The following is a 27,543-nucleotide window of genomic DNA, read 5'->3' on the forward strand; positions in this document are numbered from 1 at the left end:
TATATACAGCTTTCTAACATGCTGTATATAACAGCCCAGGCCACTGTGAGAACATAAAAAATACTTTATAAATACTCACCTAACGGTTGCTCGGTTAGCCAGATGGGCGTCTCCGTTGTCCGATGCCCATCTTCGTCCTCTTTCTGAAGCCTGGGTGCATGACGCGTCTACGTCCTACACACTCGCCGATCCTGCGCAGGCACACTACAATACTTTTATCTGCCCTGCTCAGGGCAGATCAAAGTGCGCCTGCTCAGGACCTGAATGCCGGCGAGTGTGGATGACGTTGGACGCGTCATACGCCACGGCTGGAGAAGGAGGAGGACGAAGATGGCCGAAAGAGGCGGCACCGGAGAACAGAGGCACCCATCTGGCCAACCGAGCGACCGTTAGGTAAGTATTATAAAGTGTTTTTTATGTTCTCACAGCGGCCTGGACTCTTATATACAGCATGTTAGAATGCTGTATATAAGAGCCCGTTGGTGGTGGCCACAGCTTACACGCCAAAAAAGTGGTGATAGGTTCCCTTTAAATAAACATTGGCCGATACATATGCCAGAGTTGACCCTTGCCAAGGTGTTAACATGCAATCCCCTTATGACAGCTAAGCGTGCCAGGAATCTGAGACATTCTCACTGAGTCATTACGTGCCTTATATAAGCAGTCCCTTTGGATCCAGAAGACCCACTCATGGGTTTTTCCCATGCAGCCACTGCCTCGCCTGCAAAATTGATGACATCAGACACCACATTACATGTGGCAATACATGTGGCTTATTGTGCGACGTACCTCTGCCCCCTTATATACGTGGGTCTCACCTCCCGTGAGCTCCATGCAAGAGTCAGGGAGCACATCAGGAACATTGGTGCGGCCTGGGCAGTGGACGATATAACCTTGGTGAAAACCCTGCCACGTAATTTCAAGCTACACCATGGGTGTGATGCCTCATTAATAAAAATCCGTGGAATTGTCATACTTGGCGGTATCAGGGGTGGCAATCTCAAGAGAAGATTGGCGCAATGTGAGGCCAAATGGATTGCCACACACACTAGTCCCAAGAGAACTCAACGAAGCATTAAGTTTTATTCCAAATTTGTATAATTCTCACTACTCTCATCTCGTTTTTAATTTTTTCTTTAATATTTCTCTTAATTTTGTGTACACTTAATATGGTTACCTTCTTTGTGCCATGGCAGGTAACCCCCTTCGCGTGACCTCTGGAATCCAGTCATGTCACGTCAACTTCCTGTTGACCTGACATCACCGCAGCCGGCCCCAGTCTTCCTGAGTGACTGGGCTGTGAGCGGAGTTTCACCGCTCATCACAGCCCAGCATCACTCCTGCTTGCGGGGCTCTGCAGTGAAGGAGGACAGAGCAGGGAGATGCTGGGCTGTGACGAGCGGTGAAACGCCGCTCACAACCCAATCACTAAGAAAGACTGCGGCCCGCCTCAGTTGACGTGACATCACCAGACATCAAAGGTCACAGAGCCCGGGGGTCACGCGAAGGAGGTGAATGGAGCACAATAGCGCCGCTCAGAGGCACTATTGGCAACACAAGGTATTTGAGAGAAACCTTGTTTCTCAACAAAGTATCGATGTGGCCAATAATGAAATTGGGTGAACCACCTCTTTAAGGAAAGATGATGGACTACATAAGCTTGAAAGCATTGTTTATAATGTTACTTGGCAGTTATGTTTTGGTGCCTGGCCGCCCAAGGAGGCTGTGGTGCGTGCGCTGACCACAGATGCGACCGGCGTAACTAATTGTAAAATGCAATTAGTTCCTGAGGGACATAAAACCCCGACACATAGGGTGCATTAGCCATTCCTATTCCCCCGATGAAGAGCTGGACATCATAATCTGAAAGAAAAATATGAAACTAAATTGAGGCTTTTGTATGCTCATTAGTGGTGGCACCCCCCCCCCCCCCTTATCCCAATATTAACTTTGATGGGTATCTACATTTGACTTGTGTTTTTCTACTTTATATTTATGGGTTATGTATTTATTTCTCACTACATAAACTTACTCTCATGGTATTTGTCCGATACGCTTAATGTGCACCATTATACTTTTTATATAATTAATTGAGCTGGATGTACATGATGATGTAAAGGTTTAAAAATACATTCCTACCCATTCAAGAGATTTGTCCCATATAAACTGCAGCCACCATGAAAGCCCTTATTTATGGCATTCTAGAATACAGTATATAAATGCCTAAGCTGTATAACATAGACCTTTTATTATACTCACCTACAGGGCAGTCCGGTCCAATGTTCGTCGTTTGTCTCGGTCCGGCAGCTCCTCTCTTCTTGTGATCGCTGTCCTATTTCCCTGCTTCATGTGAATGACTCATCCCAAGTCATCCACACAGGGTCCTCTATCACACTCTTCCGCATGCGCACTTATCTCTGCCCTGTAGCGGGCAAAGCAAATAACTGTAAAGCGAAGGCGCGGGGAATGGTCAAAAAATATCCATGCATTACATTGATGTGCCCACAGCAGGGCAAAGAGAAGTGCAAGTGCACAAGAGAATAATGGTGGACACTGTAAGAATGACGTAGGAGGTGTCATCCACACAAAGCAAGAGAGGAAAAAGAGAGCGTATTCAAAAGGATCTAGACGCACTTCAACAATGGGCTGAAGAGAACAGGATGGTTTTTAACAGGGACAAATCCTACATCTGGGTAAAAAATGTTAAAAGCATATATAGTATGGGAGGAATAAAACAAGGTGATAGCAGCTGGGAAAAGGACTTGGGCAGAATAATGGATCCCAGATTCAACATGAGCCAACAATACGGAGCTGCGGCTAAAAAGACCAACAGAATTCTGGAATGTATCAAGACAAGCATTGAATCTAGATCAAGCAAGGTAATTATTCCCCTATACTCTGCCCTGGTCAGACCCCACCTGGAATACTGTGTATAGCTCTGGGCGCTCCAATTCAAGAAAGACATCGGTATACTGGAGCAAGTCTAGAGAAGAGCAACCAAGATGGTAGAAGGTCTGCTAACCATGTCATATGAAGACTGGCTAAAAGAACTAGGGATGTTTAGTTTGAAAAAGAGAAAGCTGAGAGGAGACTTAATAGCGGTCTACAAATATTTGAAAGGTCGTCACATTGCAGAGGGAACTACCCTATTCTCATTAGCACAAGGAAGTACAAGAAGCAACGGGATGAAACTTAAAAGGAGGAGATTCAGATTAGACATTAGGAAAAACGTTCTGACAGTGAGGTCAGTTAGGGAGTGGAACAGGCGACCACGGGAGGTGGTGCGCTCTCTATCAATGGAAATCTTCAAGCGGAAACTGGATAAACATATAGCTGCGATGATTTAGGAAAACCTGCACTCGCAGGGGGTTGGACCCGATGGCCCTTGAGGTCCCTTCCAACTCTACCATTCTATGATTCTATAAGCAAGAAGGACGATCTCGGCGATCTCAAACAGAGAAGCGGCATCAGAACAAGACCAGCGACGCCTATCGGACCGTCCTGCCGGTGACTATAATAAAAGCTCTTATTTATATTATACCGAACGGCCACTAATATACACTATTCTAGAATGCTGTATATAAGGGCTTACTGGTGGTGGCCGCAGCTTATAGGGGACAAATATGGCGACAGGTTCCCTTTAACATTTTGGGCTTAGAAATTTGGGTTAATATCAGAAACCCTCGTTATTGTGTTTGTCAAAAAATAAAGATCTTCTATATTTACCCAATCTTAAAAAAAAAAAAAAAAAGACATTCCAGCCCCGTGCCTTGATTAATTCACATACATGTGTCGGGTGCGAATATACAGAACAGGTACAAGTAAGCTAAATGCAAACACTTCAAGGTTTTTATTTTCCGACATTCAATACTGTACAGGGATTTTCTGAAACTTACCTTGAACTCTTATAGGAACCGCAGTGTTAAAAACTCCTTGTGTAATAACTTACTTCATATTTAATAAATGACGACAAGCATTCTTAAAGTATGAAAAATAACATCAAAGCTTATTTATTTTAATAGTCTTTATTTCCTTCCTTCCACCAAAATAATGTGATATCCAAATTTGGTCTTCACAGGGGGATCAGTGTAAACAGGTTTGTCCATAGTGCTAACAGGGAGAGCAAAAGCAGCTTCTTGGAAAGGTCCAACCATTGAGCCTCTTGTCATCCAGCCCAAATCTCCCTGTAAAGCATGAAGATACAGTTAGGCCCAGAAATATTTGGACAGTGTCACAAGTTTTTGCATTTTTGCTGTGTACCAAAACATAGTGAAGATATAGTTATATAATCATCAGGGCTGTGGAGTCGGAATTGGAGTTGCAGTCAGTGTCCATATTGGAGGAGTCAGTATAAAATGGGCCGACTCCTAAAATATATAATAAATTGGGTACAGCCGTTCAATGCAGGATGTGATAAATAGGTTCATAAGAATTTGGGAAAGTTATGAAACGTCCTATAAATGTCTGTTCTATTCCTGATCAAAGAATCTCGGCTTTTAGTTGAGATGAATCTGTGCTGCACGTCAGCTACATGATATAAGTAGTGATGTTACCATTTTACTACAGGAAATTTATCACAAGCATCAGTCATGTACAGTTGAAACCAGAATTTTACATCCACTATCTAAATACACACATCTGCAGGTTTTTCTCACTATTTGACATGAAATCAGAATACACCTTTCCCTTTAAAGTCAATTAGGAACCAAAATTATTTATATTTGCCAAATGCCAGAATAATGAGAGAATGTTTTAAGGCATTTTATTATTTTCTGCAAAGTCAAAAGTCATAAGTCCGCAGATGAAGAGGTGAAATGTGCGTTGGGACCTGGGTGGCTTCACATTAACAATTAATGGGTCAGTAGTATCATCCTGGTTACCTGCTAAACTGAGGGGATACATGGGTGGATATTGTTCAGGGTTTTTCATCCTAGTTGAGAGGCACTTACCGTATGTTTCGGACCATAAGACGCACTTTTTTTCCCCCAAATGTTGGGGGAAAGTGGGGGGTGCGTCTAATGGTCTGAATGTAGGGCATGGCTGCGGGGAATGAGGGTGCTGCGGTGGAGCGGGTCATCGGGGCACGAGCAGGCAGCAGCAGCGCCTGCCGTGACCACGTGGGCCCGCTCATTACATATGCACGCCCATCCTCCCGCCCATCTCTCAGCGCTGACAGGTGGGCGGGGTGATGGGTGGGGTGATGAGCGGGGACGCGCGCGAAGTAAACAGCCAGCCGTGATCACCCCTGGCAACTACAGCCAGGAGTGATCATGTGCGGCTGTATTCACTGCTCCCCGCGCATCATCATCAGCGCGGGGTGCAGTGAATCAGTGCACATTACTCACCGTTCCCCGCAGCACCGCGATGTCCTCCTGATTGCCGGCCGCTCTGTGTAGAGACTAATGGGGCTCACAGCGATGACGTCATCGCTGTGCGCACGTGTCCACACAGCATCGCCGGCACAGACAGAAGGAGATCGCGGTGCAGTAGGGAGCGTGGCCGGCTCCACACAGCGCTGCCGGCACAGACGGAGGAGGAGCGACGCTGCGTGGAGCGAGGAAAGGTGAATATAAATGTTTATTTTATTTTTTTGTGTGTGTTCCGCAGGATGATGGGGCACATATGAGCAGGATGATGGGGCAAATGTGAGCAGGATGATGGGGCACATGTGAGCAGGATGATGGGGCACATGTGAGCAGGATGATGGGGCACATGTGAGCAGGATGATCGGGCACATGTGAGCAGGATGATGGGGCACATGTGAGCAGGATGATGGGGCACATGTGAGCAGGATGATGGGGCACATGTGAGCAGGATGATGGGGCACATGTGAGCAGGATGATGGGGCACATGTGAGCAGGATGATGGGGCACATGTGAGCAGGATGATGGGGCACATGTGAGCAGGATGATGGGGAACATGTGAGCAGGATGATGGGGAACATATGAGCAGGATGATGGGGCAAATGTGAGCAGGATGATGGGGCACATGTGAGCAGGATGATGGGGCACATGTGAGCAGGATGATGGGGCAAATATGAGCAGGATGATGGGGCACATGTGAGCAGGATGATGGGGCACATGTGAGCAGGATGATGGGGCACATGTGAGCAGGATGATGGGGCACATGTGAGCAGGATGATGGGGAACATGTGAGCAGGATGATGGGGAACATGTGAGCAGGATGATGGGGAACATGTGAGCAGGATGATGGGGCACATGTGAGCAGGATGATGGGGCACATGTGAGCAGGATGATGGGGCACATGTGAGCAGGATGATGGGGCAAATATGAGCAGGATAATGGGGCACATGAGCAGGATAATGGGGCACATATGAGCAGGATAATGGGGCACATATGAGCAGGATGATGGGGCACATATGAGCAGGATGATGGGGCACATATGAGCAGGATGATGGGGCACATATGAGCAGGATGATGGGGGACATATGAGGAGGATGATGGGGGACATATGAGCAGGATGGGGGACATATAGCAGGATGATGGGGGACATATAGCAGGATGATGGGGGACCTATAGCAGGATGAGAGACCTATAGCAGGATGAGGCACATATAGCAGGATGAGGGACACACACTCACACATACATACACACATATATATATATATATATATATATATATATATATATATATATATATATATATATAAAAATAAATATAAGGATGGGGATTATATACAAGGCAGGAGAATCATTACCAGGATGGGGTACCTTACTAGAGAATTTGGGGACATTACCCCCATAATAGTGTGTCAGCAGCAGATCCTCGCCCCATAAGTGTGTCATGACCACATTTTTTGCTTAAAATTTTATTTTCCTTCTCTAAAACCAGGGTGCGTCTTATGGTCCGGTGCGTCTTATAGTCCGAAAAATACGGTAGTATATTGTACTTGTATACACTGATCAGCACTGGCAATTAAGTTACCCTCTATGCACGGTGTAGTTTACTCTAAAAAAAAATATATATATTTTCATTATAAAAAAAAAAAAACCACCCCCCCCTCTTATCGTTTTCAGTTGTATGTGACTCAGTTAGTGAATTGGCATTATTTGTTTGCTTATTATACTATAATTATGTGCGGTGAAGCCATCCTTATGGACTTCTTGCTTGTTTAATCTGATTGTAATACTTTAATAAAAAAAAATTCAAGTACCACTTTTTTTCTGTTGAGATGTTATAGAATAATTTGGGTGGTTCCTCATACTGAATAGTTAGGTCTATTATAGTGATCAAATTATAGAAAGTGAAAAGTTTACATACACTAAGAGTACTATGCCTTTAAACCATATGCGACAGCTCATATGATGATGTCATGTCTTTGGAAGCTTCTGATAGGTTTATTGGCAACATCTGAGTTAATTAGACACACCCCTGTGGATGTATTTTAATGCACATCTGAAACACACTGCTTATTTGTGGAGCATCATGAGAAAAAGAGAATCAGCCAAGCCCTCAGGAAGAGAATTGTGTACCTGCACAAGTCTGGTTCATCCTTGGGTGCAAATTTCAGATACCTGAAAGTGCCTCGTTCATCTGTACAAACAATTATACGCAAGTACAAATAAGATGGGAATATCCAGCCATCATACCGCTCAGGATGCAGATACGGTAGGTTTTGTGCACCAGAGACTGTAAAATATATGATAGCGCATATGAGAAGCACCCGTGAGATAGGAAATTTATGTTTGTTTAACAGAACTACTCACCTTGTCAGGTTGTGCGCCCTCGCACAACCTCGGTGATGGATGTGTAAATCCTCTGGGGAATGAGGGGCTGTCTCGGCTGGCGTTATCTGATGTTAGGCTGGGTGGACCTGGAGAGATGACCGCTGGAGGTTCCTGGAACTTCTTGCGGCTCTGTGTCCTCCCGCTGGAGTTATCAGAGTGAATGAATGGGATCTATTGCTTTCTGCAGCTCTATACCGGAATCCCTTTAGGGAGTGAGCATATGTGAAAAGTAAAAGCCGGTCTTTTGAGCGCTAGTAATAGATCTATTATTCGTTTTCTTGGAATTAATAGAGCTTTATTTGTAACAGAATAATAAAATAAAGCTCTTGTTTTCACAACGCGTTTCAGCAAGATTTGACACCTGAGGATAGCAAGTGGATCTTGCTGAAACGCGTTGTAAAAACAAGAGCTTTATTTTATTATTCTGTTACAAATAAAGCTCTATTAATTCCAAGAAAACGAAAGAATAATAGATCTATTACTAGCGCTCAAAAGACCGGTTTTTACTTTTCACTTGTGTACCAGAGAGGAACGTTCTTTGACCAGACATGTGCATATCAACCCAAGAACAAAAGCAAAAGACCTTGTGAAGGTGCTGGAGGAAGCTGGTAAGATTGTGTCATTAAAACATGCTTATGGTGTCTTTTAGAGAGTGGGTGGAAACTTCTTGTTTCAACTGTATGAGGGAGTCGGAGTTGGCGGTTTGGCTTACCAACTACACAGCCCTGATAATTATTATGGGCTTAACCCCTTCAGACCCGAGCCTGTTTTTTCCAACTCTTACCAGTGTCACTTTATGACGTTAACGCTGGAACACTTAGAATTTTTATGCACTTAAACCAGAAAATTATGTCACACAAAATAGTTAATAAATAACATTTAGCTACTGCTTTTATATCTACTTTACATCAGCACAATTTTTTAAACATTTTTTTTTTCGTTAGGAAGTTTGAAGAGTTAATATTTACAAGCAATTTTTCATTTTTGAACAAAATTTACAAAACCATTTTTTTTTAGGGACCACATCACATTTGAAGTGACTTTGAGAGGCCTAGGTGACAGAAAATAGCAAAAAGTGACCCCATTCTAAAAACTGCACCCCTTAAAGTGCTCAAATCCACATCAAAGTTTATTAACCCTTCAACTGCTTGACAGGAACTAAAGCAATGTGGAAGGAAAAAAAAATAAAATTTTAATTTTTTTCACAAACTTACTTTAGCCACAAATTTTGCATTTTCACAAAAGTAACAGGAGACACATCAAATTCAAATTGTATGGTGCTTTTTCTCCTGAATATGCCTATACCTCATATGTGTTGGAAATCAACTGTTTAGGCACATGGCAGGGCTCAGAAGGGAAGGAGTGCCATATTAAAGTTCAGATTTAGTTGGAATGGTTTGGGGTGCCACGTTGCACTGGAAAAGCCCTATTCTGGAAAAACAGATCCCCTACAAGTGACCCCATTTTACAAACTACATTCCTAAGTGAACTCATTTAGGGGTGCAGCGAGCATATTGACACCACAGGTGTGTTACTGAAGTTTATACCATTGGACAATGAATTTTATAATGGCTAATTAGAAAAAAAATAGACCACACAGTTTTTCATGCAATTCTTCCTGAGTGCGTCAGTACCCTTCATAGAATCAAGAACTACTTTTGAGGTACAGTACAAAGCTGAGAATGGAAGGAGCGCCATATTGGACTTCAGATTTTGCTGGATGGTTTGTGTGTGCCATGTTCATTGGCAGAGCCCCTGAGGTGCCAGAACAGCAGAAACCCCCCACAAGTGACCTCATTTTACAAACTGTACCCCTCATCAGATTTCCAATGTTCATAAGTGGATAAGTAAAAAATGCTCCATAATGCGTTACACAATTTCTCTTGAAAGTGGCAATACCCCACATGTGATTGTACAGTACTGTTTGGCCACACTGCAGGGCTCGGGAGGGAAGGAGCGCCATTTGACTTTTGGAGCAAAGATTTTCATAAAATAGTTTGTGGACTCCATTTACATATCCTCTGAGTGCCAGAACAGCAGTAACCACCTGAAGTGACCACACTTTGGAAATTACACGCCTCTGAGAAGTCATCTATGGGTGTAATGATGATTTTGTCTTTGAGAAACCACCCACGGAGTCAAATACAGTGAATGTTACAGAAGCGGGTCATTAAGTGGACAAGCTTCATAACTTGGCTTTGTCACAGTGGTTGGTTCCTGGTTAGATCTTGTTTGGTAGCTCCGTTAACGATTGTGTCCGTGTGGGCTCTCAGAGCCTGATATTAAAATCGACCAGCTTCATCACTCGTCTTTGTCACAGTGGTTGGTTCGTGGTCAGGTCTTGTTTCATGGCTCTTTTCGGGCCGATTCTTTGCAATCACTCTAACTGCAGTGCAAGTCCAGTCCTAGTGCTGTTGCGGGATCTTGTTCACATTGGTCGGTTTGATGTGTTTTGAAGGAAAAGGGGCGGTCACACCAAATATTGAGTTGATTTAGATTTCAATTTTGTAAATTCAATTTGCATTTTATTAAGTAAGAAAAATAAACTATAAACCCTTCTATTTCCACAGTACTGTACATCATCAGTAATGCCATACACGTAGCTCATTGGTGTGTAGACACAACAGCTAGTCCCAAGCTTCTATTGTCAGCCATACTAACAGCTGGTACTGAGAATCTCACACCCCATGGCCATTCTACTCCTCATACACTACAATTAGTGCTGATTATGGGGAATACAAAAGCAGGAAAATCACTAAGAGAGGCACAAATTTTGATAAAAATAATCAATGTAATATATTCAGGTTACCCCTTGTCTAGCTTTGTCCTCGCTGTACTGGGTAGCCACCTCACTAAATCGCACTCCAGATTTCAGCTTCTCCATGGCCTCCATAACTTTTCCGTGTTTCTCACACAGGATGTGTCTCACCTGAAAAACACCACCACATTATTCTACCTGGCTCAACATGATCATATCTCTGTAAAGTGTATCACTATTAATGGTAAGGCTAGGTTCACACATCCATTTTTTCCAATCAGGCACAATCCGGTTTGTGCCTGATGCAACGGATCAGTCTCAGATTGTGTAAAAACTGATGCGACGAATCCGGTAAAAAAACGGATCCGTTTTTATTTATTTATTTTTTTATGCTGAGAGAAAGAGAGAGACCCCATCATCACCGCACACGCTCCGGCACTACCTCAGTGACGTCACCATTGACAGCGTGATTCACTTCAGTTGCTGCGTGGAGTTGATAGAGAGCGGCGGTGTTCTACTGCCACTCCTGTCAGCTTCATGTAGCAGAGCTGAAATCATCGTGGGACCTCTGTGGATTACGTCGGACCTGGAGGAGTATTTGGAGATTTTAATAAAATGGTGAAAGAGGGTGTTTTTTTGTCTTTTATTCCAAATAAAGTCTTTTTTTGGGTGTATGTGTTTATTTACTTTCACTTACAGGTTAATCATTGGGGGTGTCTCATAGACGCCCGCCATGATTAACCCCTTATTATCCCGATTGCCACCGCACCAGGGCAATTCGGGATGAGCCGGGTAGAGTCCCGGGACTGTCGTATCTAATGGATGTGGCAATTCCGGGCGGCTGCTGGCTGATATTTTTAGGCTGGGGGGCTCCCCATAACGTGTAGCTCCCCATTATGAGAATACCAGCCTTCAGCCGTGTGGCTTTATCTTGGCTGGTATCAAAATTGGGGGGGGGACCGCACGCCGTTTTTTTAAATGATTTATTTTACTGCAAATATAGACCCTCCCACCCGCGGCTGTGATTGGTTGCAGTAAAACAGCTGTCACTCAGCGTGGGGGCGTGTCTGACTGCAACCAATCATAGGCGCCGGTGGGCGGGGGAAGCAGTGAATACGAGATTGAATAATGGACGGTTGGCATTTTCAAATCAGAAGCCGCCAGAGCTTTGTGACAGCCGTGCAGCGCCGCGCCGGTGATTGGTGAGAGTGAGTGAGTGATTCAGTGAGTGAGAGAGCGTGAGTGAGTGATTGATTGATTTTCTGACAAGCAATGAATTTATATCACTTTTGGGATGGCTCAGAAGTAAAAACCAGGTCCGGTACATGCTTCCGGCGTTTGACGCATGCCACCGTATCTGGTGCGCATAGACTTTCATTATGCACCATGCCGCACCCGGCGCTATGCAGTTTTTTGCCGCTGGCAAAAAAACGTTCCTCTCTGCGTCCTGTGCAGCCACCGGACTGACGATTTTTTTCCCGCATCCGGCAAAAACACGGATCAAACGCGAGTACATGCGGCACAATCCGTCACTAATAAAAGTTTAGGAGGAAAAACTTCACCTGGCGGCAAAAAAAAAAAAAAAACGGATGCGTTTTTCCCGCAAATCGCCGGATTGTGCCGCACAGCAAAAACAAGATATGTGAACATACCCTAAGAGAATTACATACCACATTTGTAGACTAAAACATTCAATTTTTATCAAGTGAATAGCTTGCTAAAACGTGCCTGCTTCTCTGTCCATACTGATCTGTGCAGGACAGAAGAAGCTGTTTATCCATTCTTCCTTGGGAAAGTCTTCCAGTTCTGTGAGATACCTGGCTCCTCTTGCATTCACTGCTCTTTTGAGGTCTAGCCACAAATTTGTAATGATGTTCAGATCAGAGGACTCTGAGGGACATTCACCCCCAATTTTCATACCCAGCCATGATACAGCCAGCTGGGAGCTGGTATTCTCAGCCTGGGAGACCCAGCCTAAAAATATCAGGCCCCAGGCGCCCGGCATTTTACCGGCTCTTCCCGTTGCCCTGATGTGTCTATGACACCCGCATCACTAATCTGTAAGTGAAAGTAAATAAACACAGACCCCGAAAAAATCCTTTATTTGGAATAAAAAGACAAAAAACACCTTCTTTCACCCCTTTATTCACCCTCAAACTCACCTACAGGTCCGAAGTAATCCACACGACTCCACGGTGATTCAACTCTACAACATCTGAATCTCACAGCGAGTGCAATAGAACATGACTACCTGCTGCGAGTGCAGACAGACCATAACAACCGCAATGATGTCACTCAGGTTACTTGCGGTCACAGCTGGAGATTCTCATGGGCCCCCATTAGTAACAGCAGGTAACCTGACCTCAGTAAAATCAGCTACCTCACCTCAGGTGACACCTTCATCTCCTGGCAGAAGACCACGGGGTGGGTTTGGGTTTTTTTTGCCAAGAGATGTAGATGTGGTGCTGAAAATTTTACACCATATTCCTGCATCCAATCTATACCTCCCGGCAAAAACTTTTTTTTTTTTACACATTTTTGTGCTGCAGTATCCTGCCAGGAGGTGCACATTTCATGCTGAAGTCAACTGCACCAGACTTCAGCACCAAATTTGCACATCCTGGCAGAAAAAAAAAAAACGTTTTTTTGGCCAAGGTATGCAAATTTGGTGCTGAAACCGCATCACATTGCTAGTTTTTTTTCTGCCAGGAGGAGGTGTAGATTGGGTGCAGGAATATGGCGTACAAATTTCATCACTAAATTTGCATCCCTTGCCCCAAAAACTCAAAAAAAAATTTTTATTTTCTGCCAGGAGGTGCAAATTTGGTGCAGACAATTTCAGCACCAAACGTGCACCTCCTGGCAGAAAACTGTGGCAAAAACCATGTAAAAAAATGCTTAAAAAACCCTGTTTTTTGCCAGAAGATGTAGATTGGGTGCAGGAATATGGTGTAAAAATTTCATCACCAAATCTGCATCTCTTGGGGAAATTTTTTTTTCTGTTGTCTGCCAGGAAATGCAGGTCTGTGAACTCAGTGACCTCACCTGAGGTCAGGTTACCTGCGATCACAGGTGGAAGGACCGTGAGAATCTCCAGCTGTGATTGCAAATGACATGAGTAACGTCAATGCTCATTGTGCAGCTCATTCATTCTGCACTCACAGCGGGCAGTCATGCTGCTCTATGGCCACTTGCTGTGATATTTAGATGTAATAGAGCTGGAATCACCGTGGAACCTCGTGTGGATTACGTCGGACCTTAGGGCTGTGTTGGGGTTAATAAAGTGGTGAAAGAGGGTGTTTTTGTTGTATTTTATTCCAAATAAAGGATATTTTCTGTGTTTGTTTGCTTTCACTTACAGATTACTAAAGAGGGTCTCAAAGACACTGCCATCACAAATCTAGGGCTTAGTAGCAGCTGTGCGTTGTTATTAACCTCTTATTACCCCGACTGCTACCTCACCAGGGCAATCAGGATGAGCCAGGAAAGGCACCAGGCTTGTTGCATCTAATGGATGCGACAATTCCGGGCGGCTGGACGCTGATATTTTTAGGCTGGGTCTCCCCAGCCTGAGAATCCCAGCCCCCAGCTGTTGGGCTTTATCTTGGCTGGGTATCAAAATTGGGGGGGAACAGCATGTCATTTTTTAAAATTATTTATTTAAATAGAATAAAAAAAAAAAGCCGCATGCGGTTCCTCTTCTTTTGATACACGGCCAACATAAGCGCAGGGCTGGGCCTGTAGCCGTTATCTGTGCTGATATCAGAATACCGACCCTGCACCAATGTTTTTATTTAATTTTATACCACGATACCGACGGTAGATGTTAAAGTGTATGGGCTCCTTCAAGATATGATGTCATTTCAACACCCCCCCTATTACATGATAAGGGTGTGTTCAAAATGCCGTTTGATATGTTTCCAGCCAGACTAAACATTCTTTTTTTAACTCCACGTGGGAATGGAGTTGTTTATAATAGAAGTGGGGGTGAGACACATAGATAAGGGGAGCGCAGGGGGGTAAATGAAGCCCCTGTTGCATGATTACAGTGGACGGGAGGAAACATCACCACGCCCACTAACCAAGCCAGTCACGCCCACTAACCTGGAATGAGCCCGTACATTCTAGGCTTATGGTAGATGCTAGAGTGTATGGGATCCTTCAGTTATACTGCTTTCCCCGCCCACTGGCTGTCCTGGCGCCTGTGATTGGCTGCAGTCAGCTGACACGCTGTCACTCATGGTGGGGGTGTGTCTGACTACGCCTATGACTGTAATTAGCGGCCAGGAAGTAAATGCGAGGCCTGGGAGCAGTGTACAGCTATATCGGAGCCTTGGTAGGCCCACCGCTTGCACTCACATTCCTCTACCCTTTCTACCACCATTATTAATCTCCCGATTCTGATCCCCATAGACTTATATTGGGACAGATTCCAGACCGGATCCGGGTTTTCTTTTAAAAAGAGCAGGGACCCGCTAGTCCCGGTTTTCTATGAGTCCACTGAGCTATAATCATTACCCATTTATAGAAGCTTCCTGTTTAGCTTTTTTTTTTTTTTTTTTACAGATGGTGTAGGTTTGCATCAAGAATTTGTTAAAATTTCATTGAATCCATTCTTCCCTCCACTACTCTACTCATGAAATATTGCCCGTGCCATTGGCTGCAACACAACCTCAAAGCATGATTGATTCCCCCCATACTTAACCACTGCCATTTGGGAGTGTCAGATTTCCTAGTCACCTCTTCCTTGTTACACATTAACAGTATGTTAAAGGGGCTCAGTCTTGTCCACTGTGGATGAGAGCACCATTGAACAAAAGGGGATTTGGGATTATCGTTAGCTCTCCATGATTGGATTCATTACTCTCATTTAATCATTAAAAAGCTACTCTGTCAAAGTTAAAATTGTGTGAATTATGCTTTCCCGGCTCCAATGAGCCGATTGATAGCTCAACAATCCTGTCTCTGTGGGGCCGATCACTCTAACCCACTCATCAATCCTGTCTCTGTGGGGTCGACCACTCTAACCCACTCATCAATCCTGTCTCTGTGGGGTCGACCACTCTAACCCACTCATCAATCCTGTCTCTGTGGGGTCGACCACTCTAACCCACTCATCAATTCTATATCTGTGGGGCCAACCACTCTCAGCCACTCATCAATCCTGTCTCTGTGGGGCCGACCACTCTCAGCCACTCATCAATCCTGTCTCTGTGGGGTCGACCACTCTCAGCCACTCATCAATCCTGTCTCTGTGGGGTCGACCACTCTCAGCCACTCATCAATTCTGTATCTGTGGGGCCGACCACTCTAACCCACTCATCAATTCTGTATCTGTGGGGCCGACCACTCTCAGCCACTCATCAATCCTGTCTGTGGGGCCGACCACTCTCAGCCACTCATCAATTCTGTATCTGTGGGGCCGACCACTCTCAGCCACTCATCAATTCTGTATCTGTGGGGCCGACCACTCTCAGCCACTCATCAATCCTGTCTCTGTGGGGCCGACCACTCTCAACCACTCATCAATCCTGTCTCTGTGGGGTCGACCACTCTCAGCCACTCATCAATCCTGTCTCTGTGGGGTCGACCACTCTCAGCCACTCATCAATCCTGTATCTGTGGGGTCGACCACTCTAACCCACTCATCAATTCTGTATCTGTGGGGCCGACCACTCTCAGCCACTCATCAATTCTGTATCTGTGGGGCCGACCACTCTCAGCCACTCATCAATCCTGTCTCTGTGGGGCCGACCACTCTCAGCCACTCATCAATCCTGTCTCTGTGGGGCCGACCACTCTAACCCACTCATCGATCCTGTCTCTGTGGGGCCAAACCACTGTAACCCACTCATCAATCCTGTCTCTGTGGGGTCGACCACTCTAACCCACTCATCAATCCTAACAATGGGGTTCTGAAATGCTGCTAAAATTAAATTTGTATGTCTAGCAGTTATGGTCAAACATATCAAACCATCCACTACCACCATACAGCACACAAGACGCTCACACAAATCACTGAACCACCTGCTCTTTCCCAGTTTTCTCCTTCTAGTCGCTGGCGACATCTCCCCTATCCTTGGGCCTTCTTCCACTAATCTATATAATGCTCTGTTGTACAGAGAAACCCTGCTAATCTTATTATCACACAGAGCATCCCTTCTCCTGTCTCTTAAATGTGCCTCTGGAACTCAACGTCAGCATGAAACAAACTCCCCTACATCCAAAACTTCAAATTCCTTTACCTTCCTCTCTCACGGTGACCTGGATCAAGCAGTCTGACACCAAAGCTGCATTCTCGTTAGATGGACTTCAATTTTCACATACCGCCAAACTGTAGAACTGACCAGGTGTAGGTGTTGATGCATTCCACATTATCTGCATGTAGCCTAACTTATGTTTCTTTCCTTCAAAGGCCACACCGTTATTCACAACCTTCTCCCTACGAGTGGTGGTTGTGTCGCCCTCTGGACCCCCCGTCAGTTCCTGGATCACTTTGCCATCTGGCTTTTAAACTTTCTATCCTGACTTTCTCACTCTCATCAAGGGGGACTTTAATATCCCATTGATGATCCCATCTCCCGACCTGCCACACATCTTCTTTCTCTAACCTCTTCTCTGGACCATTCACAGTTTACTAAGGCTATGTGCGCACGCTGCATTTTTTTTTAACCACAAAGATGCAGCGTTTCTATCTTTGTGGTGACTACAAGGAGCAGTTTTTGGCCTAAAAAAACCCCAAAAAAACGCAGGAGTCCTTCACCTGTCAGGCCTCTACTGAAGTGAGCTGCGGGATTAGCGCTGACGTCACTCAGGTGATGTCTGGCGACACCACAAATCACATGAGTGACATCACCGCTGATCCCGCGCGGCTCACTTCAGTCGCGGCCTAATTTGCGGTAACAGGTGGAGGACTCCAGTCAGGTGATGTGCGGTGATAGCTGGAGTCCTCCACCTGTTACCGCAAATCTGGCTGCGACTGAAGTAAGCGGGAGATCAGCGGTGACTTCAGTCAGATGATGTGCGGTAACAGCTGAGGCCACCGCTGATCCCGCGCAGCTCACTTCATTGCGGCCTGACCCTCTAAGCGAGCAGTCATGTTATATGGCCGCTCGCTGTGATTGTCAGATGTTGCAGAGCTGGATGCATCGTGGGACCTCGTGTTGATTACATCGGACCTGGAGGGGTGTTTTGGTGGTTAATAAAGGGGTGAAAGAGGGGGCATTTTTTGTGTTTTATTTCAAATAAAGGATTTTTTGAGTGATTGTGTTTATTTACTTTCATTTACAGCTTAGTGATGGGGGTGTCTCCTAGACGCCTGCCATCACTAAGCTAGGACTTAGTGGCAGCTATGGGCTGCCATTAATTTGTTATTATCCCGATTTCCACCACACTAGGGTAATCGGGATGAGCTGGGTAGCGTTCCGGGACTGTTGCATCTAATGGATGCTGCATTTTTAGGTGGCTGCTGGCTGATGATATTTTTAGGCTGGGGGGCTCCTCAAAACGTGGGGGGACCGCACACAGTTTTTTTTTTAAAAAATTATTTTTTATTTTATTGCCCGATATAGACCTGCCCACCGGTGGCTGTGGTTGGTTGCAGTGAGACAGCTGTCACTCAGCGTAGGGGCGGGTCTGCCTGCAACCAATCACAGCCACCGGTGAGCAGGGAAGGAGTGAATATGTTATGAGCCTAATGAGCAGCCGGCTCTGGAAGATGAAAGAGCTGCCCCAGCAGCAGTGTGACAGCCGACTGGTGATTGGGGAGTATGCAGCGCTTGCTCCTACCCCTTTGTGCCCGACTCTGGGCCCCCTAGACTTTATATGGGGAGCAGTATCTGGCCAAATACCAGCGATCATTCCCCGCCGACCCAGAGTCTAGTCAGAAAAACACACCAAAACGCATGTAAAATAACATCTTGCGTTTTTCATTGTAGTTTTCCACACCTCATGGAATGCAATGGGTGAAAAACGCCAAAAGAATTGACATGATGCATCTTTGTGGTCACCACAAAGACGCACCCAACAAAACTGAAAGGTGCATACAGCCAAAATGAAATCTCATAGACTTTGCTGGGGAAGGAAATTCATGCAGTTTTGAGAGCAAAACTGCACCCAAAAAACGAGCAAAAACGCGTAAAAAAAACGCAACATACGCACATAGTCTGATTTTCCTACACATGAAGACACAAATACGCTGGACTTAAGGGTACTTTACACGCTGCGACATCGCTAGCGATCTCGTTAGCGATGTGAAATTCTAGATCGCAAGTGCGCTCTTTCGGGATCGCACATAGGTCATTTTACGCATGTGCGATCTCGAAAGATCGCACTTGCGATCTAGAATTTCACATCGCTAACAGGATCGCTAGCGATGTCGCAGCGTGTAAAGTACCCTTAAGTCTTCTCCCGGCTTTGCTCAGTGTATGACTAAACTACGGTAATTCCAAGCTCTCTGACGACAACCATCTTCCATCTCTGTTAAGAGCTGTCTCCTCGCCCAGGACAACCCTACTTATCACACATACCTGTACAGAAATCTGCGTTCCTTCAATACTCAGTTGCTTATGAACAATATGCAGTCATCTTTAGCTCTCCTGTCCAGACTCCGCATTTTCACATTATAATGATACATTGCAGTGCCCAGGATGAAGCAGCTACTCGCTCTCTCATTGTTCTCCTATCATCTCTCGGACAGCTACCTTACTGTATCTTTTGTCGGCTCTTGGGCCTCTTACTATTTGGGTTCTTCAAGGCTCAGTCCTATCCTCCCTCCTCTTCTTTTTATACATTGCCCCTATTGGAAAACCCATCAGCAGATTTGGTTTCCAATATCATCTCTATGCTGATGACACCCAACTGTACACCTCTTCTCCGGCCATCACCCTCACCTTAATATAAAAGCCAAGGGATTGTCTATCTGCTGTCTCCAACATCATGTCCTCCCTCTTCCTGAAACTGAATCTCTCTAAAACTGAACTTCTCTGCTAACCTACCTACACCTTATATTACAATTACATTGGGTGGTTCAACCATCACTCCAAAGCAGCATGCTCGCTGTCCATCAGCGTCCCTCTAACCCAGGGGTCTCAAACACGCGGCCCGTCAGGCTGCTTCGTGCGGCCCCCAGGCCCGTGCCCCTGTTCACTATCGCGGCCGGTGCAGGGGCCGCAGCCAGTCTGCACTTTTTTAGATGAGTGTTTTGCCGGCGCTGCGCTCTCAGAAGCAAGGACCGTGCGCGCGCAGCGCCGGCAAAACATTCATCTGACATAAATCACTGCCAGGGGCTGCGGCACCTGCAGCGGCCGCGATAGTCACCGGGGCACGGCCTGCAGACAGCAGGACTCAGAGGTGAGGAGCCGAGGGAACGCGGGACAGGTAAGAAGAATGGTGTTTTTTTATTTTTTGTGTATGTGAAGGACGGCACATTAACCCCTTAGCGACCTATGACGTACGGGGTACATCATGGCTCCCTGGTACTTAAGGACCCATGACATACCCAGTACGTCATGGCGAGATCCCGGCCCCGGTGGCTGCAATCGCTGTTTGCATTGCAAATAGCAAATACCTTAGATTCGGGGAGGAGGGGACCTCAGGAGGGGTGGTGTCTCCTCCCCGGACCTATGGAGGCTGTGATTGGCTGACGAACGCCGCACAGCCAATCACAGCCACTGTAATGTTTCAGCCACTGATTGGAGAGACCGGCCTTGTGACCGATCTGTCCAATCACTGTGGATCTGGGGCCAGAGACCGCCCCCTCACCTTCACTCAGGAATCTGTGGGTGGAAGGAAGCCGAGAGAGATCGGTAAATTATCACCTTTCCCCCGCCGCCGCCACTGCCCCCACCACCCATTACTACAGGATGGGCACATGTCTATAGGATGGGGACAAGGTGGGCACATGTCTATAGGATGGGGACAAGGTGGGCACATGTCTATAGGATGGGGACAAGGTGGGCACATGTCTATAGGATGGGGACAAGGTGGGCACATGACTATAGGATGGGGACAAGGTGGGCACATGACTATAGGATGGGGACATTACTAAAAGATGGGGACATTACTATAGAATAGGGACAAGGCTGGGGTCATTACTATAGGATGGGGACATAGTGGGCACATTACTATAGGATAGGGAACATTGCTAAAAGATGTTGGCCAAAATTTCTATATAGTGATAATTGTAACACTATTAGTTACAAGAAAGGGATAAAATGTAAAAAAAAAAACAAAATAAGGCATGACTTTTTTTTAACATCAAATTATTTTTTTTAGATTTAACCAAAGAATGTGCACATTTGTTATAATAAACAAGTGAAAAAATGTTGAAAATCAGTCATCCAAAAGGTGTGTAAAAAAAATATATGGCACCAATAAAAATGTCACTTTGTCCTGCAAAGAATGCGGCCCCCCAAATTATTTTTTTCCTCTGTGCGGCCCATACACCCAGCCGAGTTTGAGACCCCTGCTCTAACCAAACTTTCTCCACTCTAAATCGTCCTGAACGTAGCAGCTGGGGTCGTATTTCTGTCCAGCAGCTTCACCGATGCCTCCACTCTGCCAGTCATTGCACTGGTTACCCATTCACTACAGAATACAATACAAACTTGTCTCACACCTACAAAGCTGTCCAGAGCTCCGCACCGCCCTATATCTCATCCCTCATCTCTGTCCATCACACTACCCTTGCCCTCCATTCTGCAACTAATCTAAGACTAACATCCTCAGTAATCTGAACCTCAAGACTTCTTTCGTGAAGCACCAGTTTTCTGGAATGCACTTCCCCAGACAATTTAACTAATACCTAGCCCCCTCATTTCAAGCATGCTTTAAAAAAACATTTCTTTAAACTAGCCTATAACCTCAACTCTCCCCAGTTCCTTCTTTCTAAACATTCATTATAATCTGTCCCCTACTATTCATCTGTCATCCTCCATGCACCAAATAGCACACAATAACTGCACTTAGCCAGATTCTGTCTGATGACCGGATCAGTGAAAACTGTGGAAAAAGAAAGCGCAATAGGGTCTTACCCCAATATATATAGGGTGAAGCAAAGAATAATCCTACTCACCAATTCGGGTTGTGACAGTCACAACACCTATAGCAGCATGTAACACCAAGTCCCGGCAGCGGTCCCCAAGAGGCAGATAACAGAGAGTAGTAGAGAATGGGTTTCACAGCCGCGCCAAAAGACTACTGGATTCTTCTCAGATTAATGTTTCTTTTATTTCATAACAGGTCAAGTCTACGCGTTTCAGAAGGACACAGCTCCCTTCTTCAGGACAAACCAGCAAAGAATCATCAAATCTCTGATTTGATGATTCTTTGCTGGTTTGTCCTGAAGAAGGGAGCTGTGTCCTTCTGAAACGCGTAGACTTGACCTGTTATGAAATAAAAGAAACATTAATCTGAGAAGAATCCAGTAGTCTTTTGGCGCGGCTGTGAAACCCATTCTCTACTACTCTCTGTGATGACCGGATCATGCAGGTTTATATTAAAACCCCTATATAATGATGGCTGGACCATAAATAACAAGAACTTTCTACTTACTATGTCCCCCTATTTCTTTATAGATTGTAAGCTTATGAGCAGGGCCCTCATTCCTTCTGGAGCTGTTGTACTATGTATTATCTTGTATTGTCTTTATTGTCTGTATATGTCCCCACTTAATTGTAAAGTGCTGCAGAATATTTTGGTGCTATATAAATAAAATTATTATTTTTGATAAAATCACAGTTTTATCAGCAGAGGATTATCATTAGAGGACTGGTAAACCTGTTGTCATAAAGTCCTCCATATTCATAAGCTCTATAACCCCGCCACCATCACAGATTGGCAGTTTTATGCTTACGCAGAGAGTACACCGAAAGCCGCCAATTAGTGGTGTGGGTGGGATAATTTCAAACTCCGTATTCAGAGAACTACTAGATCAGCAGCAAATAAAACTGTGATTTTATCGAATCTGCAGCCAACAGCCCAGTAAGCATCAAGGTCTCATCCCCTACATCATGCTGATGCTGCTCTCAGATGGGGCACCAAAAACCTGCTGACTTATTGCCCTTAACCCCTTTACGACCAAGGGTATAACAGTACGTCCCTGGTCGCCTTCCTCCAGTTACCATGGGTTTTGGTGGTGAGCCCGTAGTAATCCCCTCACAGCTCTATTGATTTGATCACCATAGATGTATGGCTAACAGGTGCAGGTGGATCGGAGATCCACCTGCGCCTGTAAACCTATTAAATCGCGCAAATACTGACAGTGCGATTTAAATAGCTACAGCGGGATTGTGACGTTTTCCACCTCCAACGGCAACCTCATGACGTGATCATGGGGCGCCGTGGTGTTGCCATGGTAGCACAGTGGCTTATGACCCTTGATGCTACCATGACTCACTTCCTGTGAAAGCCGACAGAGCGGCGGCACTCACAGAAGATCAGCATTTCTGCTGATCAGAGCAGCAATGCACAGGTGATCGAACTGTGCAGTGAAAAGTTCCCTAGGTAGGGAGGAGCAAAATAAATACATTAAAAAAAAAAAAGTTTTTAAAAATATGAACAAAAAAATAAAAAACCCTAAAAGTTCAAGTCACCCCCCTTTCACCCCATTAAAAATAAAACTGTTAAAAAAAAATGCATATTTGGTATTGCTGCGTTCAGAAATGCCCGATCAAAATATAAAATCAGTTAAACTAATCGTTAAACGGCGTGGCGAGAAAAAAAATTCCAAACTGCAAAATAATGTTTTTTGGTCACAACAAACTTTTTTAAAATGCAATAACAGGAGATCAAAAAATAGCATCTACACAAAAATGAAAAAATTAAACACGTCCGCTCAAGACGCAAAAAATAAGTCATCACTGAACCCCAGATCCCGAAAAATGAGAATGATACGGGTCTTGGAAAATGGCGACAAAAGCGCAATTGTTCTTTTTGGACAAAATTCTGAATATTTTTTCACCTCCTTAGTTAAAAGTAAGCCTATACATGTTTGGTGTCTGTGAACTCGCACCAACGTGAGGCATCACACCCACACATCAGTTTATAGTGAACATGGTGAATAAAATACCCCCAAAACAATCATGCAATCGCACTTTTTTTGCAATTTCACCGCACTTGGAATTTTGTTTGCCATCTTCCAGTACACTATATGGTAAAACTAATGATTTCATTCAAATGTACAACTCATCCCACAAAAAATAAGCCCTCATATGGCAATACTGACGAAAAAAATAAAAAACGTTATAGCTCTTGAAAGAAGGGGAAAAAAAAATTAAAACGAAAAACGCCTGGGGTTAAAGCTTGGTTCATCAAGCGTCGGCTGTGCACACTAATACCTTAACGGCATTTCCACCTTTTGGGGTTTGGCTTTTCTTGTCGGCAGCTTCAGCTCCAGCAGCGCTGGCCCCACCTGGTCAAAGAAGAAGAAAAGGACAGAATGTGACTAGAACCTGTGAGAGGTGAATACACATTGTGATCTAATTCTACACAAAGCCATGCCCTTCACTGGTGAGACGCTATGGAGCAGAATCCCCTAATATAGTGTCATGTGTACACAGATCGCAGATCACTTGTGATATTCCAGTTATAGCGTGGCCATCGCCTGCTACGCAGAGAGAGAAAGCGGCCGTCGGCTGCTGCGCAGAGAGAGAGCGCGGCCCTCGGCTGCTGCGCAGAGAGAGAGCGCGGCCCTCGGCTGCTGCGCAGAGAGAGAGCGCGGCCCTCGGCTGCTGCGCAGAGAGAGAGCGCGGCCCTCGGCTGCTGCGCAGAGAGAGAGCGCGGCCCTCGGCTGCTGCGCAGAGAGAGAGCGCGGCCCTCGGCTGCTGCGCAGAGAGAGAGCGCGGCCCTCGGCTGCTGCGCAGAGAGAGAGCGCGGCCCTCGGCTGCTGCGCAGAGAGAGAGCGCGGCCCTCGGCTGCTGCGCAGAGAGAGAGCGCGGCCCTCGGCTGCTGCGCAGAGAGAGAGCGCGGCCCTCGGCTGCTGCGCAGAGAGAGAGCGCGGCCCTCGGCTGCTGCGCAGAGAGAGAGCGCGGCCCTCGGCTGCTGCGCAGAGAGAGAGCGCGGCCCTCGGCTGCTGCGCAGAGAGAGAGCGCGGCCCTCGGCTGCTACGCAGAGAGAGAGCGCGGCCCTCGGCTGCTACGCAGAGAGAGAGCGCGGCCCTCGGCTGCTACGCAGAGAGAGAGCGCGGCCCTCGGCTGCTACGCAGAGAGAGAGCGCGGCCCTCGGCTGCTACGCAGAGAGAGAGCGCGGCCCTCGGCTGCTACGCAGAGAGAGAGCGCGGCCCTCGGCTGCTACGCAGAGAGAGAGCGCGGCCCTCGGCTGCTACGCAGAGAGAGAGCGCGGCCCTCGGCTGCTGCGCAGAGAGAGAAAGCGGCCCTCGGCTGCTGCGCAGAGAGAGAAAGCGGCCATCGGCTGCCGCGCAGAGAGAGTGGCGATCGGATATTATATAGAGAGTGGTGATCGGATATTATATATAGAGAGGTGATCAGATATTATACAGAGAGCGGTGATCAGATATTATATATAGAGAGCGGTGATCAGATATTATACAGAGAGGTGATCGGATATTATAGAGAGGTGATCAGATATTAGAGAGGTGATCAGATATTAGAGAAAGAGGTGATCAGATATTAGAGAGGTGATCAGATATTAGAGAGGTGATCAGATATTAGAGAGAGGTGATCAGATATTAGAGAGAGGTGATCAGATAGAGAGAGAGGTGATCAGATAGAGAGAGAGGTGATCAGATAGAGAGAGAGGTGATCAGATAGAGAGAGAGGTGATCAGATAGAGAGAGAGGTGATCAGATAGAGAGAGAGGTGATCAGATAGAGAGAGAGGTGATCAGATAGAGAGAGAGGTGATCAGATATTAGAGAGAGCGGTGATCAGATAGAGAGAGCGGTGATCAGATATTAGAGAGAGCGGTGATCAGATATTATATATAGAGAGCGGTGATCGGATATTATAGAGAGCGGTGATCGGATATTATAGAGAGCGGTGATCGGATATTATAGAGAGCGGTGATCGGATATTATAGAGAGCGGTGATCGGATATTATAGAGAGCGGTGATCGGATATTATAGAGAGCGGTGATCGGATATTATAGAGAGCGGTGATCGGATATTACATAGAGAGCGGTGATCGGATATTACATAGAGGGGTGATCGGATATTACATAGAGGGCGGTGATCAGATATTATAGAGAGCGGTGATCGGATATTACATAGAGGGCGGTGATCGGATATTATAGAGAGCGGTGATCGGATATTACATAGAGAGCGGTGATCAGATATTATAGAGAGCGGTGATCGGATATTACATAGAGAGCGGTGATCAGATATTATAGAGAGCGGTGATCGGATATTACATAGAGGGCGGTGATCGGATATTATAGAGAGCGGTGATCGGATATTATAGAGAGCGGTGATCGGATATTATAGAGAGCGGTGATCGGATATTACATAGAGGGCGGTGATCGGATATTATAGAGAGCGGTGATCGGATATTATAGAGAGCGGTGATCAGATATTATAGAGAGCGGTGATCGGATATTATATATAGAGAGATCAGATATTATATAGACAGAAAGCGATAAGACTATGAGACCTTACAGTGGAGGACACCTGACAGCATCACGCAGCAGCTCCATCCCACTGACATGTACACGTTGGTGAAGCATGATGCTGCTGGAAATCCACATAAACCATTTACCTTTCGCGCCCCCCTTTCCACCTTTTCCTTTGGGCGGCATGAATTGGTGATATGTGACTAGAAAGGAGCTGCGCCTGCGCAGGAGATGTCACAGGAAAAGGCGGGGCTAAATTCATTACAGTGAGGCGTTCATAGCAGGAAGCAGCAGACTGATGGTTACAGTGGACGGGAGGAAACATCGCCACGCCCACAAACCAAGCTGATCGCGTCCACTAACCTGAAAGGAGCCCATACATTCTAGGTTCGACCAGCAGCAATAACGCTAGACTGTACGGGCTCCTTTCAGGTATCACGTGATAGAGGCGTGTTCAAAACGCAGCCCGATGTCTTCCAAAGGGAATAAACATTCTTTATCTGAGTCCACGTGGTGATGGAGTTGTTTATAATAGAAGCGGAGGTCTGGGGGTAAGACCACCAGATGGAAAATGCAGGGTTTCATGCGTGATTATAGTGGGCAGGAGGTATCATCGCCACGCCCACTAACCAAGCTGGTCACGCCCACTAACCAAACTGGTCTGGTCATACTAACCTGGAAGGAGCCTATAAATTCTAGACTCAACCAAGGAAGCAATGGTGCACGTTTACTGCTTTTTCTGGGAGCAGTGAGGAGTTGTAGGATGGAGCTATGTATAGATGAGGAGTGAGGAGCTGCAAGATGGGGCTTGTCACAAACCACCGGGGGGGTCACTCAGAAATCCCCCGCGCTGGCTACCAGTACGTCACAATCGGGGGGTAACAAGTGGGGGTCACCCCTCCTTTATACCTCCCGACCGACAGACAGAGCACGTGACGCGCTCTCTAGCGCCCCTCTTATAGTCAGGCCAATTATGGAATTGCCCGACCATAAGCAAGGAGGCCGCTATACTACTTATGCCGATTATTGAAGGGTCCCCGGTGAGAGTAGGATATATATTCCCCCGACCTCCGCGGGCGGAATATATAAAATCTCCCCGAATCTCACTGGCCTCCCCACAATAATCCTTGGCACAACTCGCTGCCACCAACCGCTTCACGGTAACTATTAGCCGAACACACAGACGTGGGATTCAAGATCGAGATAACAGAACAGCCCAAGATTAATTATATAATTTAATCAGCCTAAAGCACACTAGAAACTACAATATATACAATAGGGAATCTACAGAATATACAGTTATGTCAGAGTACAGTTACAATCAAAGCATGGGTTACAAACAGGCATACACAGTTCCAGCAGTTACCTTGTTGCGTCTGGCCACAGGGGGGCGCTGTAGACCAGGTTTCCAGGAACTCCCTCACAGGTCTTTCCCAACCAGGCCCCCGAGCAGAAGAACACTGGAAAATGGCCG

At 45.9% G+C, this 27,543-nt stretch overlaps 1 protein-coding gene across 1 annotated transcript; it reads right to left on the reverse strand.

Annotated features, from left to right (window-relative positions):
• Positions 1-4,006: 4,006 nt before the first annotated feature.
• Positions 4,007-26,323, reverse strand: PIN4 (peptidylprolyl cis/trans isomerase, NIMA-interacting 4). Its single transcript, XM_075322802.1, has 4 exons — positions 26,216-26,323; positions 23,844-23,917; positions 10,558-10,677; positions 4,007-4,184 (listed from the first exon to the last, which is right to left on the reverse strand). The coding sequence occupies exons 1-4, from the start codon at positions 26,253-26,255 to the stop codon at positions 4,026-4,028; spliced, it is 393 nt and encodes a 130-aa protein (XP_075178917.1). The 5' UTR covers positions 26,256-26,323; the 3' UTR covers positions 4,007-4,025.
• Positions 26,324-27,543: the final 1,220 nt, after the last annotated feature.

This window comes from Anomaloglossus baeobatrachus, chromosome 9 (assembly GCF_048569485.1).
Source record: "Anomaloglossus baeobatrachus isolate aAnoBae1 chromosome 9, aAnoBae1.hap1, whole genome shotgun sequence".
NCBI classification, from domain to species: Eukaryota; Metazoa; Chordata; class Amphibia; order Anura; family Aromobatidae; genus Anomaloglossus; species Anomaloglossus baeobatrachus.

Bases quoted from the DNA above. Each gene is read 5' to 3' on its own strand.
- PIN4 (XM_075322802.1), bottom strand. From the start codon at position 26,255: ATGCCGCCCAAAGGAAAAGGTGGAAAGGGGGGCGCGAAAG. The intron at 10,678-23,843 runs GTATTAGTGTGC...GGTGTTTTTCAG, and splicing joins AAGGTGGAAATGCCGTTAAG to GTGAGACACATCCTGTGTGA. The intron at 4,185-10,557 runs GTAACCTGAATA...CATGCTTTACAG, and splicing joins AGGACAAAGCTAGACAAGGG to GGAGATTTGGGCTGGATGAC.